Source organism: Mytilus galloprovincialis, chromosome 9 (genome assembly GCF_965363235.1).
Source record: "Mytilus galloprovincialis chromosome 9, xbMytGall1.hap1.1, whole genome shotgun sequence".
Classification (NCBI taxonomy): Eukaryota; Metazoa; Mollusca; class Bivalvia; order Mytilida; family Mytilidae; genus Mytilus; species Mytilus galloprovincialis.
The window spans coordinates 53,954,998-53,973,268 of NC_134846.1; the positions used below are offsets into that span (position 1 = coordinate 53,954,998).

Sequence of the window (18,271 nt, forward strand, 5' to 3'; positions counted from 1 at the left end):
GATTGATGTTGATAATTAACAGTTCGTAAGGTATCGTCTTTTAATCTTTAATGGAACATGCCGACTATCCCTTTATTTGTTATTCAAATGAACAATTGATACATGTATTATAAAAGGCCTAGTCGAGAGGAGACCGTGAATGTTTGTCCTATAATCACAACATTGTAATATCAAAATCGACCAAGTAGACCTTTGACTTATCTTTAGAAGTCACGTTTCCGTTGTCATGCCTCAATGGATAGTAATATAACAAAAATACCGAACTACGAAAAAATTATAAACGGAAAGTCGCTAAGCAACTAGCGAATTCAAAATCAAAAACACATCAAACGAATGAATAACAACTGTCATATTCCTGACTTGGTAGTTGGTACAGCCAGTAAATTTCTGTTAAAATTGGTGGTATAAACCTGGTTTTATAGCCAGATAAACCTCTCACTTGTATGTGGATTACATAAAACTATAGGTTATGGGTATTGCATAAATGTTTAAGGTTTGGAGATTCACCAACTTGATGTTTTTTTTATATATTGAAAGGTTAAAGTGAAAACTACTAAAAATAAAGAAGACTGAAACAACTAAGGACCAATAATATCTAGTTGTATACAGTAGAAGAGGGAAAAATTGAACAAAAAATATGAATTATTTCTAACTCTTAGTCAAGTTCAAAAAGGGGAAGTCCATGAAAACTAACAAAATCAAACGTTATTAAATAGTGAATAACTTGTTATGTTTCTGACTTGGTTTTAGGCGTTTTCCGAATAAATGTAGGGTAAACCCTGGTGTTTGTATCTAGCCAAACCTTCCACTTTTATGGCATTTGTGTATGACCTCGTTGTATTGATGTAAATCGGGCGAGCTACTCAAAATGACATAAAAGGTTATTGTGGCAATACTTGGAACCAAGCTTCCTAAATAGTGTACTGTCAACATACATCACAGAAATACAACACAACTGGTACAAATAATCAAACAAGCATACAAATAATACCAACACAGATGTCAATATTTAGTATTTTGTTTATTGTACGCACTTATTTGTATCACACGTATCAATTAAAACAATTTCAAATTTGAGTATTAACATAGTGTATTGCATACACTTTTTAAAGTTTCTGTAACAATCATACTTTTGCCCTGTCATATAATAAATAATGCGTTCTTCCACAGTTTTATATGAATAACATATATTTACACAGTGATATAAATAACACACTTGTACAGTATCACTTATACAGTATTGTAGAAATAACACACACGTTAACGCATATGACACTTACTTACACAGTTTTATATAAATGAAACATATCTCTCATAGTAAATATAAATATAAATATAAATAACATATTTACACATTATCATATAAATAACATATACTTGCAAATTATAATATAAATATCACATACTTTCACAATATCACATACCTAACACATATTAATGCAGTATCATTTATAATAACACTTTATGTACGTATACAGTATTATGAATATAGAGTACATACATTTATGTATATACAAAATACATAAATCTATGTATATAAAAAAGGAATATAGTTTTTCTTGATCACAGGTAATGCAATGATGAGCTAGATGACAACGAACATAGTATTACAAAAAAACAGAAGAAAATACAAAATGTATATTTGCCATATTCCAGTAAAATGCCACTTTTGGGTCCTTATAAAATCTGTTAATGTGAAAAGAAACCTCAAGGAAAATAGATTGTTAAAAGATTGAACAAAAATATATATTTATGCCAATTACACATGCAGTTTGACATTTAATCTCATATTTCTACCTAATAGTATACATATTTACACAATTTTTAGCAGACTTTATCTGTTTGTTTTTTAGCTACTGTCAATTCTGCTATATTAGTGTCAACTCCTAACGAACCTGTACAAATGTTAACATTTTCGGAAACATTAGCAGAATGTTTAGTTACATCTTGAATACCTTTTGAAAAATGTTCACTACTGTCTAAAATATTATAGTCTAATTGTTCACACTTTTTCTCGTTCTCAGCCTGGCTTACTGGTCCAATTGTGGGAGGACCTTGTAAAGATTCATCCAATGGAATACTGGACGATAAAATATTATGGTCGCCAAAGTTGTGTGAAGGAGACTTGTCGTCATCATCTGGATGTGCTACTATTGTGGAATCTGTATAAGGCAGTGATGATGGTCCATTTATATTCTCTGAAATATAATAAAAAATGGTACTTACTTATATATATCAGTAAAATGTTTTATATGAGGCAGTTTCATGAAACCTCAAAAGTAACTAGCTAATACAAAAAGTTATGTTTTCATAGAAGTAAAATGTTTTATTTAAGAGAGGTTCAAGAAACCTCAAAAGTCACTTTCTTGTATTTATATACAAGTTAAATATTTTATTTAAGACAAATTCGAGAAAGCTCGTTAATCGTAGAAATCGAGAAATTTATACCCCTGTGAATATAATACACTGAATAGTTGTTTTCCTTATATATAGAGTATATTTATAAGTTGAAATTTTAAAAAATGTGGTAAATTGCTCTTTGTTCAGACACATATATTTGAATATATTCTGCAGATGCAAGTTCTAAATATTAACAATTACCTTGAGGTGGTGCAGTTGCTTGTTCAGTTGCATTAGGAATTTCTGGGGTTGTCAAAGTTGTGTTATTATCAGGTTCACTTTGGTCCGTTTCAACTGCTTTTACAGGTTCTATACATTTTTCGATTTTCACAACCTCTAATGACGTATAACGTGTGTTTTGTTTTCCTTTTTTTCTGTATAGTTTCCATCCTTTCTTCACATACAAGCATATAACCAATAATAAAGCAATGATTGCAATGACATAGACACCCTCAATAGCTGTAAAGAGAAAAAAATATGTTTAAAACTAGTATATAACGATATGTGTGTGTTCAGCCTTTGAGTTTCCTACACACACTTAAAATCTTTACTGGTAGACGCATATTTTAAATTGTTTTCCTTTTATTGGGCGGCGTCGGATTGCGGATTGAACGGTTATGAACAAGTTTCATTCTATACGTATTAAAGATAGAACTATTCTTAAGATTATTAACATTTAACTTCAATGACACGTCTATAAATAAGTATATATTTTTAGATATCATAATTTTAAAGTATAGAAAACGGAAAATTTTGAGCTGTAAATAGATTTTTCATGGTGTGATCATAATACGTGACACGTTTTTATAATTGAATAAGAATTGAGTCATTCTATAAAAGAAACCCAGAGAGTATGGAATAATCACCAATATAACAACTATATCCACCTTAAGTCAAAGATTTAATATTATAGTTCTTTTAAAATAGAGCTAATTGACACATTCATTTTTATACATATACTTACATGTTCCAGAATATGCGTTGTAGTTGTTCATTTGTGGATCACGTTGAATGTCCCGTGTACTAGTTGAAGTCGTCGAGAACAATTCTAAAAAAAAATTTAAACATGTAGGTAGTAAAGACAAACACCTTCTCGTTAACACTGTAAATCTTAAATTTAATTGGACTTGGCGAAATATGTAAACATCGCACCAGAAACATGGAATGAACATACAGTAGCATTAAAACACAGTTTGTTCTCCATCTTGAATATACCCCTCGCTCCCTCCCCCCAATACAAATAACATAAATACTACTCTAAAGAATATATTAATAAACTTATAGAGAAAAAATGTTATAGAAGAATGTCATGTGTTAATGGACAAACATGTTGAAAGAAAATTGAATAAGAATTTTAAGAGGACAAAAGTAATGGAATAAAAAAACTAACTTCTTCATACAATAATATAGAAACTAAAAATCTTACTATTGCATTCTTCTCTACACTGTGTTGGTATTGAACCAGAATTACAAATATCCGGTGAACAATAACCACATCTGTTATCCTCTGTATCACAGTACTGAGTTGGATATGTACAAATGTCAAATCCACAATTAAATTTAAAACCTTCTTCTGGAGTTAACTTCATTATAACATTTACAGACCACAACCGATATCCATAATTCGCCATGCGAGTTTAACATTGCCTTAAATACCTGCACGTTGTTTTCTATTTTCAGGTATGGGAATTTCCACAAATGATCGCAAAGTCATTTGAATGAATAATTCTATAATTAAAGATGACAAATGATTTGTTTTACGCAGCAAACAACAAAAAGGCGCATGTACAAGAATATTTTGTTCTTGCTAGCAAAATCATGAACATGTAACTCATTAGCGCACAATCTCTCTTTTAAAGAATTAGATCTGTCCTAATTCATCGGACAAAACTATATCAAATTTTTACAGTAAAAAGAATTTAGTATAAGTAAACTTATTATATCATAATTTGATTAAGTAGTATTTCATAGAATCGAATATTTATAAAATGACAAAGAAGAAATATCTTAAAAGCCACGATGATGAGGAAAATAGTAAAACAAACAGTGACAAACTTCTATTCAGAGGAGGGAGAGGGTATACCGATGGGCAATCAATAAGGATAAGACGAAGGTCAAAACCACGCAATATGTATACCTCAACGAGGTAGAATGTAATTCAATACCTTCAAGATGTAGCGAACACATTTTGACTCTGTTTTTTTTTAATTATTTGTTTTTAGCTTTTAGCTGCCATTCTGTTAATTGTTATATTATGCAGGTTTTTTTAAATGACATATGGTCCAGATGTGCAAAACTGAGGTTGTGTTCAGGGCCCGATAGGGGGTTTATTCACATGAAACTATTTTAAACCAAACACATTTTGTGCTTATACAAAGTCTGACTATATGGACCATGTGTCATTCGTTGTTCTTTGTCTTTAGTTCAAACATATGTATGTATATAGGATTGGGAAACAATTTACTGTAACTTATATTATTCCCTTCCTACTTTGCGGGTACAAGTGCTGCCTTGTCGCGACATTAGCCTCCTGTTTTTCGAAATCTATAAGAGTGTCTTTTACGTGCAAGAGATATTGCTCTCTCTAAATACGGATCATTTATTTATCGTCCCCATCCGACGGACTATTGTTTCTCAAGACCATACTCGCAAATGGTGTCAAGGGAGAGCCAAAAATTCAGTCCCTGAAATTTTCTCCACCGAACGTGGATCGAGCCAGGAACCTGTGTGTTAGTAGTCCAATGCGCTAACCACTTCACCACGGCTTTTTGTCTGAGTTTTTATGGTTTCGGGTTTCGATGGTTCATGTGGTCTGTTCTTCTTTGTGTTTTATTTTTGCGATTACTGTTTTCCCTAATTATGCATAACTCATTCACTTCAGACAAATATTACTCCCAAGATAAGGAAATATTGTGTAGCAAAGTTTGCAATTTCTTCTCTCTAATATTGAAGAACCGAGGTGACCTCTGATGTAAGGTTTGAATAGGCACTTTAAATGATACGAATGAAACAATATTTTAGAACCATGAAGTCAATTTTGGACAATTGATGAAGAGAACGTCAATTATTCATTTGTATTTTAATAATTTAATTTTGAATGTAACGCGTCTTTTGATTGGCTGACGTTATTTTGTTATCAGCCCAAAGACACAATTTAGTCATGTGACCGTGACGTCATCAACGTTTTTTCATAGTTTTCTACCATTTAAAATGGAATTTAGAATTAAATTATAAGAAATTCCTTATAATATTTTTTCTGTCTATTCGAAATAACATAAAAAATGTGGTGCACACTGTTAAATAACCCGCTACGCGCGTTATTCAATGTGCACCAAATTTTTTTTATGTTATTTCTTCATAGACAGAAAAATTATTACAGTCATTCCTTAATTAGAATAAAGTTCCATAGCAAAAGGATCTATATGAATTTGAGTGTACACTATATTCTTTTGCGAGCACAACATTTTTATATTGAGCGCACAATATTTTTATACGCCCGTCAAAATTTTGACGGGACGTATTATGGTATACAGATGTCCGGTGTCCGTCCGTCTGTCCGTCTGTCTGTCCGTCTGTCTGTCCGTCTGTCTGTCCGCCTGTCCGTCTGTCTGTTCGGCGTAAACATGTCGCACCGTAACTTGAGAACGACTTATCCAAATTTCATGAAACTTAATATAAAATTGAGAATGGAAATGGGGAATGTGTCAAAGAGACAACAACCCGACCAAATAAAAAACAACAGCAGAGGGTCACCAACAGGTCTTCAATGTAGCGAGAAATTCCCGCACCCGGAGGCGTCCCTCAGCTGGCCCCTAAACAAATATATACTAGTTCAGTGATAATGAACGCCATACTAATTTCCAAATTGTACACAAGAAACTAAAATTAAAATAATACAAGACTAACAAAGGCCAGAGGCTCCTGACTTGGGACAGGCGCAAAAATGCGGCGGGGTTAAACATGTTTGTGAGATCTCAACCCTCCCCCTATACCTCTAACCAATGTAGTAAAGTAAACGCATAACAATACGCACATTAAAATTCAGTTCAAGAGAAATCCGAGTCTGATGTCAGAAGGTGTAACCAAAGAAAATAAACAAAATGACAATAATACATAAATAACAACAGACTACTAGCAGTTAACTGACATGCCAGCTCCAGACTTCAATTAAACTGACTGAAAGATTATGATTTCATCATATGAACATCAGGCACAATCCTTCCCGTTAGGGGTTTAGTATCATACCATCATAACATATATGAGAAGAACATAACCCGTGTCATGCCAACAACTGTTTTTAGAATAAATGTGTTTAGTTTCGATGCAAAGACCTTATCAGTGACTCAATATTAACGCCAAAATATGCAATCTTTAATGACTTGACAACAGTATCGTAATTATATCCCTTCTTAATAAGTCTATTCAAAGGTTTTGTAAGTTTCTGAGGTGAATACTGACACCTTTGTGCTTTATAAAGAATATTACCATAAAAAATTGGATGTGAAATACCTGAACGTATTAGAAGTCTGCATGTTGAGCTATATTTACGAATGATGTCTTTATACCGATGATAAAATTTAGTAAATGTTTTGACTAGTTTGTGATATCGAAAACCCTGGTGTAATAATTTTTCAGTAATACATAAATTTCTCTCGTTAAAATCTAAAACATTGTTACATACACGAGCGAATCGTACAAGTTGAGATATATAAACACCGTAAGATGGTGACAAGTAGTTGTTTCTTATGATGGCCAAATGATCTGTATACTTTTTGGTGAAAATAAGATTAAAACATTTTGAGATACGGCACTTTGTAATTAAAACAGTTTTTTTTCACATGTCGCACCGTATCTCAAAAACGATTCTTGATTATGGCTTAAAACTTTAAACAATTCTTAGTTATATTTATCTTAATATCTGTATACTTTTTGGTGATGATTCGAAATTTCATTTTTGAGTTATTGAGTATTTTGTAAAAAAGGGGGAGGGCTTTTTATATGTCGCGCTATATCTAAAAAACGATTTATGATTATTGCGTAAAACTTTACACATGTCTTTGTTTTATTAATCTAAAGATCTGTATACTTTTTGGTGATGATTCAAAATTTTATTTTTGAGTTATTGAGTATTTTGTAAAACAGGGAAGGTTTTTTTTTTACATGTCATGCCCTATTTAGTTTTGATTCAAAATTTTATTTTTATTGATATTTAGTTTTTGTAAAAAAAAAACAGGGTGGGGGGTTTCACATGTCCCGCCGTGTCTCAAAAACAATATATGGTTATTGCTTAAAACTTTCTCAGAAACTATTTATGATTATTGCATAAAACTTGCACACAAGACGTCGGGCGTATCATGCGCTCATGGCGCAGCTGTTTATTTGAATCTAGTGCACATTATAAAATGTTATGCACAATACATGTATATTTTTTTTTGCACAGGTCCCTAGCTATCAGAGCTCCGAAACCTATTGGTCCCAATATTACGTACTAGTAATTTTTTCAAAATATATTTTGAGTGAAAGTATGTAAGTTGTATTGTACGTGCATTATATATCCTTTGTACAAAGGTTGTTTTCTTAAACAAACAAAGGACACTCATACTTATACCTGTTTAAATTTGAAACGAAAATTTTCTGTGCGTGTATCTATTTTTAGATATCATTGAACTATATTTTGGATATGTGTGAATATAGGTGCATTTATATAGAATAACGATTGTCATTACAATAAGGGTTTGTATTCTTTAAAATCACTCGGGGCACACTGAAAAATGGTCTTGTGAACTTATGAGTATAAGGAACCAGTATAAGTTCTGTTTTTAAATATCAATATGCATGTAAATTAATAAATACGACTTTTAATTTGACCAGATCGAAAACAATAACGCTTTAATTAAAGTCGGCAATTAACTTGAAATTGAAAATAAAATGAAATTTACGTTAAATAACATGAAGTAATGATCATGCAGAGATAGAATAATTCTAGTTATGTTGAACCGTATTATACATAACTGATTTCTTATGCAATAGATATAATAGCTATTTCATCTTTGCTTACATCTTCAATATCAATAAAAATTCGGTGAAACATTACAACTCACCATGGACTAATCCCAGTTCAATGTTTTTTTTCTTCTTTCAAACAATTATTTGTATTAAAAAACTAATATTAGATACAAAATATACTCTCAAATTATCATAGACTGATTTAGTATTCGTAAAAGAAGGTTTGAATATATAACTCGTGCAATGAGAATTTCTTAAAATATGAAAACATACACTGCCAGTGATTTATAAATGGGCTAGTTGAAAACTTCAAGTCTATCTTTCTTCCAGGTCCAGAAAAAATCGTATGTGAGAAAATTTACAGATAAACTGTTTGTTGAATGAGTGTTATCAGAAATTTCATATCGACTTTTCTAGAAATGTTTACTTTTATCGTTCAACGACAGTGATCAATGATATTGACTTTCAAAAAATTGAGAATAACCATTTACTAAAAATAAATGACAAAAAAATATTTTATGCAGTACATAAGTATTTACATTTGAATTGGTTGTGCATTTGATATTGACAAAGCATAAATAACACATCTTATATTCTGTGAACAAAATGCCGTCCTTTACTGCAAGACCTTCAGAGATTATGTATTCTCAAGTTTCTATAGCTAATACTTTCAGAACAGGTGTTTCGATTGGTGACGTTCTAGATGATATAATGGAAGACCGACTTTCAGTGTCTAGTTTACCTAAAATTTCGGTCAAAGACATTGACGGCGAATTAGTTTCAGCAGACAATAGAAGACTATGGATTCTTAAACAGTTAGAAAAGTTGGGACATTTAACGACAGTGGAAGTCAAAAGAACAAAGCACATTTATAGGCAAAAAAACGCTAGAACACAAAACGTGAAAATTCGCAGTGGCTCTCCCGGAGGGAAATGGTATTGTGTTTCAGATTCATTAACAGAATTAACAAAAGTAATGAAAATGTGTTTGATATAATCGTTATAAACATCAAAAGAGTACAATACCCATAATACTGTTCAAACGATTCCATATGGAAGGCGACAAGATAAAGCTGATCATGGATAACATTTTCGCCGGAAATACCAACAATAGGCATCGAAAGACTTTAAACAAGAATATTTAAGGAGCATACAAGTCTAACAATTCATATATGCAAACCAAACTGATATATGTTGATATAATTCAGTGTTAAGGAACATGTGCATTAAAACGAAATAAGTCAACTTTAAACGATTGTATCTTGGTAGAACACACGCTGTACTTTTCGTTATCGTAACGTTGAAGAGAATGCTATAATGGTTTTCAAACGCTTCCGAAATGCATGTCTGAAATGCGAAAGAAGAGTTAAGCATCTTAACATGTGAGCATACGACCAATACTTTAATTGAAACCTAATTTGGAAATTTATGGCGGATCTGCAGTTAAGAGACGGGATCCATCTCAGATTCACCAGTAAAAATTTTAAATGTATAAATATGTTCGATTTCAGAGAAATAAGAAAATAAACAGTTTGGGAGATAACCAAAACAACTGACTAATTATTTTTATAAAAGCCTAAATGATTGAATGAAAAACGGCGATCTTAAGATAGTTACGTTGAATGTTTAAAAAGATATAAAGACGATTCATAAGAACAGAAAAGGACTGATGATAAATGACACTAAATGAATTTGTAAACGAGAATCGTTTATGTACAAGTGTATGATAACTTTCATGTAGCATTATATAAAATATTCAAGAAATTTAGACTTATTTAAAAAAATTTCATGACCCCAAACAAATACATGTTTATAGGAGGACCATATAAGCATACAAACATATGATAACATATAGCGAGACAGGACAGTCAAAACACAAATACACAGTGCGATAGAAAAAAACATTTGGTATTAGTTATTAGAAAAAACCTGATAATTTATTTTGAACTTGTACGTTGGATAAATTATATAACCCCTAGTTTTTGGTGGGGTTCGTGTTGTTTATTCTTTAGTTTTCTATGTTATGTCCTGTGTGCTATTGTTTGTCTGTTTGTCTTTTTCATTTTTAGCCATGGCGTTGTCAGTTTATTTTAGATTTATGAGTTTGACTGTCCCTTTGGTATCTTTCGTCCCTCTTTTATATTACAATGAGGCAAACAATACACGAAACTCATCACCTATTTCCTCATTACATAAAGCAAATATGCTATTTTTTTGCGAAAAATATCCATCTCCCATTCTCAATAGGGTACTTCAAATTCTAAAATCGAGGTGTAGAAATCTGTTCTTACAGTGACTTGACTGTTAGTGTTGCTATCCACCAATTGCAACTCATTCAAAATTTTGAATCGCAATTTGTTTTATAAAATCAAATTGTTCAACTGGTCAGAATATTGAACAAATTGTTCAGTCAAAATGTGAAAGTGCAAAGTGATAAAAGAAATTATACTTACAATCCTATAAGACTTTAACTCCACTTTAATGATGTTATTACTAAATTTGTCTATCAATCTGTATAGTTATATTATAGCCATTACCATACTAAAGGTAAAATGTTTTATTTTGAATTGCTATAAAAATGTCCAAACTAAGCTTTTATATAGTTTTTCTTTCGAAAAGGATTTTATATTTATAAGAATCATATATCATTTAAAATAATACATCATATATTCAGTAAAATACGTGTGAAATAACAATATGCTATTGATAAGTTTCCTTGGGGAGATAACCTAAAATACTATTCTTTTGAATAAAGATTTTTTGAAACCAAAAAAGATTATCTCCCCTTCCTACAAACATATTGCAATTTCACAAATATTTTACTGAATATGAAATGATTTTATTCACATAATGTGTGATTCTTATGAATATAGAATACTTTTCGAAAGAAAAACTATATAAAAGCTTAGTTTGGACATTTTTATAGCAATTCAAAATAAAACAGTTCACCTTTAGTATGGTAATGGCTATAATATAACTATACAGATTGATAGACTGATTTAGTAATACCATCAATAAAGTGGAGTTAAAGTCTTATAGGATTGTAAGTATGTTTTATTTTATCACCTTGCACTTTCACGACCTGACTGTGGTTTTCTACAGCAGTTGGTTCAAATTTCGGACCAGTTGAACAATTTGGTTTAATAAAACAAATTGCAATTTGGTCAAAATTTTGAATGAATTGCAATTGGTGGATAGCAACACTTACAGTCAAGTCACTGTAGGTAATAATCGTATAAATATGGTTAGAGATGTATGCAATAGAAATCACAAAAGAATATATATATAAAATTTCATTACAAGGGGAACCTTATTTTCGACAGTAAACAAAATGTGTATAAAAATAACATGACGAGTTGTCAAAGTCCTTTCTAAATAAATCTGTTGTTTAGTTTGCTGTAAAAAAGAAGCTACGAAGAACAGCACAAGACAATTCTGTATCTGTATGTGGATTATCGTATTTAGGCTTTTTTTTACACGGAAAGAGAACACAATAGTACGATCAAAAGAAATAAGCAAAAAAAGTCAAACAATATACATCGCCAAAAAAGAAATAATGAGTGAAAAACACAAATAATATGGTCATACTTTACATGTGCTCATAATTATACGGATAAAACAATATTGTCCATCCCTGAGGAAACCTCTGGACTGTTTATGAAGAGAATTCAAAATCTATTTCTAATAATACTGGGAAAAGGTACAATAGTAAAAAGCTTTATATTAGATTGAGTGCACAATATATTCATTTGCGCGTAAATAATTATAACTTGTGCTTAAATAATTTTTATAGCTCTTCACGTGTTAAAGTTCCTATGTATCCTTGGCTTTCAAATGTTTGTGTATGAGCGTTCCTGATGAAGGTTAATCCAGAAAAGCGCATCGAATGCACACTCGAGATATGAATCTAATCCGTTTGTTTCTGTTACTATACATAAGATTTAAAAAAATATCATATTTTGATATATGATAACTTATCAATAAAAGTGCTAAAGACATACTTATAATTAATGTTCAATAATCTATCGATAGTATAAAAGTCTTTTTCAAAAGGAAGAGACGTTGTCTTGGAAAATATGGACTAAAAAGTTGCTTGCTCCGTGATAGTTGTGGATAGCGTAGCAGCGACATATTTGTCATATCTTTTATAATAGCTTGTAGATCTTAAAATATTTTGGTATCGATCATCAGTGAAGAGACATTAATAGTCATAATGCGCATTGTGTGCAACACAAGTGTAAGTGTGTTTACAAAGCTTCCTACATGATATGGAAATAACATTTCTACCCTAGTTTCCAGATACAATTCGAATAATGATTCCATGTTCCACTTTAAGTGGCCATTCCGTTAGAAGTAACATTGAGCAGGATTTTTATTGTGTGTTTTAGTTTAATCACATATGGTCTAGGTAGGCAAAAAGGGGCACTATAACTTGTTTAACCGACCCGCATTGTGCTTGTACCAAGTCTGGACCAGAAGTCATTCGTTTTTTGTTTTTCTTTGTACACTATGTCTCATTTTATGGACAAGTCGAGTTTTGAATTTGCTGTTGTAGAATTTTTAAAAGTTCACTCATATGCTTTAGTGAGATATTGCTCCTAAGTTACAATGTAGGAAATATTTCCACATGCAAGTTTTCAAATCCTCTGATTTTAAAATATTACATGTATAGAACCGAGGTGACCACTGATACAAACTTTGGGTAGGTACTTCAAATGATACAGATTAAACAATATGTTAAATCTATAATACTAAAATAACGAGGTCCAATTTGTCAGCCGTCATCACGTAAAAACGATGAATCAAAGAATTCAAGTTTATATATAACTAATATAGTACGATGGTGTTGATTAAAAATTACACCACACTAGGCCCATTTGTTTTCCACGTAATTAATATTGCCAATAATTAAGAAGTTCCGGGTCGAGTCCGATACCTATACCAATAGTATATTCACCTGTTACCTTTACCTTATCTGTACGTTCCGCATCTGACAGGCGCACCACCAAACCGGGTGTATTTAGGATTTTGCTATAATACACGGGTCATAATCACAGAGTTGACACTACTATATTCAATCATTGTCACATTGTTTCCTATTGTAGTATTTTATTTAGTTTGACTTTCTAAGATGACAATACGAATACTAAAAATCTGGACTTAAAATAAGGCGTGTAGGTACAGTTTTCAATTTGTTAGCCGGCATGACGTAAAACAGCGGTTATTTATAACTAATATGGGACAATGCTGTTAATAAAAAAAATACTCCATTCCAGGCCCTTTTGTTCTCCAAATAATTAATATCACTAAAAAATTCCAGGTCGACGGGTTCAAACAAAAAGTGTTTGAAAGCAGAGAAAACTGTGCATCTTATAATCGGCATGACTTTATCAGATGACATTACCAATACTAAAATAAGGCTTACGCATATTTATATACTTTAATTCAGTCACGGACCCGCGATATCACGGGTGTGTTCTAGTAATTTCTAATATTATTGGATAATGATAGTACAGTAGGAAAAGACTTGAAATGAGATTGAGCGCTCTAGATTCTTTTTTGCGCTAAAAATTAAAATGTGTGCGTACAACAATTTTAAAATTATTTGGTGTACAATGATTATTTTAAATATGTTCCTACCAGAGACTCGGAACTTTTTGGTCCCAATAATACGTATTTAGAAAATATATCTTGAGTGAAAGTATGTTAGTATATTGAAAGATATTCAGTTGGACAAGTTTAACCTGCATTATATATCCATTGTACACAGGCTTAATCTTAAATGAATATAGACCGCGTGTAAATATATATGATATGAGAATTTCCTTTACTTTTATCTATTTTTAAATATTGAACTATATTTTGGATAACATTTATGTGTGAATAATTCAATTGACAAAGAATAATGATTGTCTTATTTTAAGGGTTTGTTTTCTTTGAAAATCGTCAGAGGGACATTGTCTTGCGAAATTGTGAGTTAACATTGTATAACTTGAATTTGAAAGGATGAGGGAATTAAACGGAGAAAAAAATAATTCAATCATACAAAAACAATAACACTTTATGGACATATCGACAATTATCTTGAATAAGAAAATAAAATGAATTTTTACGTTAAAATCACCCGAAGTAATGGTCATACTGATATAGAATAATTATAATTAGTTTTACATGACTAATTCTTTAAACCATTGATATAATTGCCATTATATCTATGCTTATATCTTCAAATAATAATAAAACATTTCCTATAAAACACAACAACTCATCATAGACTAACCCAAGTTTAATGATTTTGTTTTAACCCCTTCTTTCTTCCAATTACTTGTATTCAAATACTAATCTTAGATACGAAATACTCTCAAATTATCCTTGACTGATTTAGTATTCGTAAAAGAATGATTTTAATATGTAACTCATTTAATGAGAACTTCTTTTAATATGAAAACAGACACAGTAAATTATAAATGAGCTTGTTGAAAACTTCTGGTCGGTCTCTATTCCAGGTCAAGAAAAACTCGTATGTTAGAAAACGTCCAGATAAATTGTTTGATTATTTAACGTTATCAGTTGGACAATTTTGTATAGACTTTTCAGGAAATTATGATATTATCGTTTAACAATATTGATCAATGATATTGACTTTCAAAAAATTGCAAATAACCATTTACTAAATATAAATGACCAAGAAATGTTAAATGCAGTACATAAGTCATAACATTTGAATAGGTTGTGCATTTGATATTGACAAAGCATAAATAACACATCGTATATTCTTGTTAACAAAATGCCGTCCTTTACTGCAAGACCTTCAGAGATTATGTATTCTCAAGTTTCTATAGCTAATACTTTCAGAACAGGTGTTACGATTGGTGAGGTTCTTGATGATATTATGGAAGACCGACTTTCAGTGTCAAGTTTACCTGCAATTTCGGTACAATGTATTAAAGGCAAAGTAGTTTCTGCTGACAATAGGCGATTATGGATTTTAAAACAGTTAGAAAAGTTGGGACATTTAACCACAGTGGAAGTCAAAAGAACAAAGTGGATGGCAAAAGATAAGAGCGCTAGAACACAAAATGTTAAAATACGCGGTGGCTCTCCCGGAGGAAAATGGTATTGTGTTTCAGATTCATTAACAGAATTAAATAATTCAATGAAACTGTGTTTAATATAATTGTCATAAACATTAAAAGGGTACTCTACTCATAATAATGTTCAATCGACATCATACGGAAGGAGAAAAGACAAAGCTTATCATGGATAACATTTTCGCTGGTGTTTGAATAACCAACAATAGGCATTGAATGGCTTTAAGCAAGGCGATTTATAGAGCATACAAGTCTGTAACTATGCAGATCAAAATGATATATGTGTTAAGGAACATATGTAAAAGAATTAAGTCCACTTTAAACGATTGTAACCTGGTAGGACAAATACTGTACATTTTGTTATCGTAACGTTCAAGAGACGTTGTTATTATGGTTTTAAAACACTTCCAAAATGAGTGACTGAAAATGCGAAAAAAAAAGAGTTAAGCAGCTTTAAATGTGAACATGCGACACATTTCTAATGATGTGAAAATTCATGACGGATCTGCAGTTATGAGACGGGATTAACCTAAGATTCATCAGTAAAAAATGAAGATGTATACATATGTTCGATACCCAAAATGACTGACTACTAGGATTTGTAATTATTTTCATGAGAGTCTGGATGATTGAATGAATAACAGTGAGCTCAAGATACGTTCAATGTTGAAAAAGGGTCAGAAATGTATAAAGATTTAAAAATATATAAATGTATGATTTATATATTACACTAAATGAATTTGTCGAAGATAACATTTAATAAACAGGTGTATTACAACTTTAATATAGTATTACATAGAATAAATATGAATTAAGATTTATTCAAGATTTTATTCATGGCCTCATACACATACAGGTTTACAAGTGAACCATATAATCATACAAATATACTAGGATAATACAGAGCGATAAAGGACAGACAAAACACAAATACATAGTGTGATAAAAAAAAAACACCATTTGGTATAATTTCTTTACACAAATTGATAAAATTGAGAATGAAAATGGGGAATGTGCCAAAGAGACAACAACCCGACCATAGAAAAAAACAACAGCAGAAGGTCATCAACAGGTCTTCAATGTAGCGAGAAATTCCCGCACCCGGAGGCGTCCTTCAACTGGCCCCTAAACAAATATATACTAGTTCAGTGATAATGAACGCCATACTAATTTCCAAATTGTACACAAGAAACTAAAATTAAAATAATACAAGACTAACAAAGGCCAGAGGCTCCTGGCTTGGGACAGGCGCAAAAATGCGGTGGGGTTAAACATGTTTGTGAGATCTCAACCCTCCCCCTATACCTCTAGCCAATGTAGAAAAGTAAACGCATAACAATACGCACATTAAAATTCAATTCAAGAGAAGTCCGAGTCTGATGTCAGAACAAAGAAAATAAACAAAATGACAATAATACATAAATAACAACAGACTACTAGCAGTTAACTGACATGACAGCTCCTGATAATTTATTTTGCACTTGTTTGTTTATACTTGGATAAATGATATAACAATGGGGTTTAAAAAGTTGATATAAAGAAAGAAATAGCAGTATTTGTATACGCAAACAATACATGAAACTCGTCACCTATTCCCTCATTACATAAAGTACATATTCTATTTTCTCACGGAATCGCTGCCCATCTCCAATTCTCAATAGGTAACTTCAAATTCAAACATCGAGGTGTAGAAATAAATTATCTGTCCTTAGGTTATGATCGTAATAAAAATACTTACAGATATCAACAATATAAATCACAAAAGTATATATATTTTTAAGAGTCTCATTACAATAGAAACCATATTTTCGACATTAAACAACTTGTGTGTAAAAATAACACGACGAGTTGTCAAAGTCTTTTCTATATAAACTCAATATAGATACCAGGATTGAAATTTTGTATTTGCGCCAGACGCGCGTTTCGTCTACAAAAGACTCATCCGTGACGCTCGAATAAAAAAATGTTAAAAAGGCCAAATAACTTGAGTACGAAGTTGAAGAGCATAGAAGACCAAAAATTCCTTAAATAAATCGGGTGTTCATTTTGCTCTAAAAAAGGCTAAGAATAAACAACAGCACAAGAACATTCTGTATTTGTATCTATATAGGTACGTGGAGAATCTTATTGAGGCGTTTATACACGATAAGACAGCACAATAATAGAATCCAAAGAAATAAGAAAAAAACCCAAACAATATACAGTGTCAAGAAAATGACAAGTCAGAAAAATGGCCATTGTTATATTATAGTTCGTTTCTTTGTGTGTTACATTTTAATGTTGTGTTCTGTTGTGTCGTATTTCTCTTATATTTGATGTGTTTCCTTCAGTTTTAGTTTGTTCCCCGGATTTGTTTTTTCTCAATCGATTTATGAATTTGGAATTCGTCTATATCGTGTTTAATTGTATTATCGTCCTCAATATGTGTAATATATTGGCTGATGGAATTTTGGATGTTAAGTCATCAATTTATACACATAACATTTCATCCTTTCAGAATGAATAGATCGGGCGAATCAATGTATAGTCTTTTTCATTTTCCTCATTTCGTCTTTTTGACCCTCAACTGATCTGTTAACTGTTACGGGATAGTTTTTATACCAGTTACTAAGTAACCTCTCTTGTTAAAGGAGACGTGACACGATCCCCCTTAAATCAATAAATATTAGTCTTAAAATATGTCTTGTACAATTTTTCTAGTCAAACAGTTATCAAAGGTACCAGAATTATAATTTAATACGCCAGACGCGCGTTTCGTCTGCACAAGACTCATCA

General features: G+C 31.3%; 1 protein-coding gene across 1 annotated transcript; it reads right to left on the reverse strand.

Moving 5' to 3' along the window:
• Nucleotides 1–1,002: 1,002 nt before the first annotated feature.
• On the reverse strand, nt 1,003–4,034 carry LOC143045299 (uncharacterized). Its single transcript, XM_076217726.1, has 4 exons — nt 3,827–4,034; nt 3,365–3,448; nt 2,602–2,859; nt 1,003–2,198 (listed from the first exon to the last, which is right to left on the reverse strand). Exons 1-4 carry the CDS (start codon nt 4,029–4,031, stop codon nt 1,825–1,827), a joined length of 921 nt encoding a protein of 306 aa, XP_076073841.1. The 5' UTR covers nt 4,032–4,034; the 3' UTR covers nt 1,003–1,824.
• Nucleotides 4,035–18,271: the final 14,237 nt, after the last annotated feature.

What these genes read in the sequence shown, in the direction of transcription:
- LOC143045299 (XM_076217726.1), bottom strand. Translation starts at nt 4,031, where the DNA reads ATGGCGAATTATGGATATCGGTTGTGGTCTGTAAATGTTATAATGAAG. An exon ending in GTGTAGAGAAGAATGCAATA is followed by an intron (nt 3,449 to 3,826) that starts GTAAGATTTTTA and finishes ATTTTTTTTTAG; the next exon opens with AATTGTTCTCGACGACTTCA. An exon ending in AGCAACTGCACCACCTCAAG is followed by an intron (nt 2,199 to 2,601) that starts GTAATTGTTAAT and finishes ATTATATTTCAG; the next exon opens with AGAATATAAATGGACCATCA.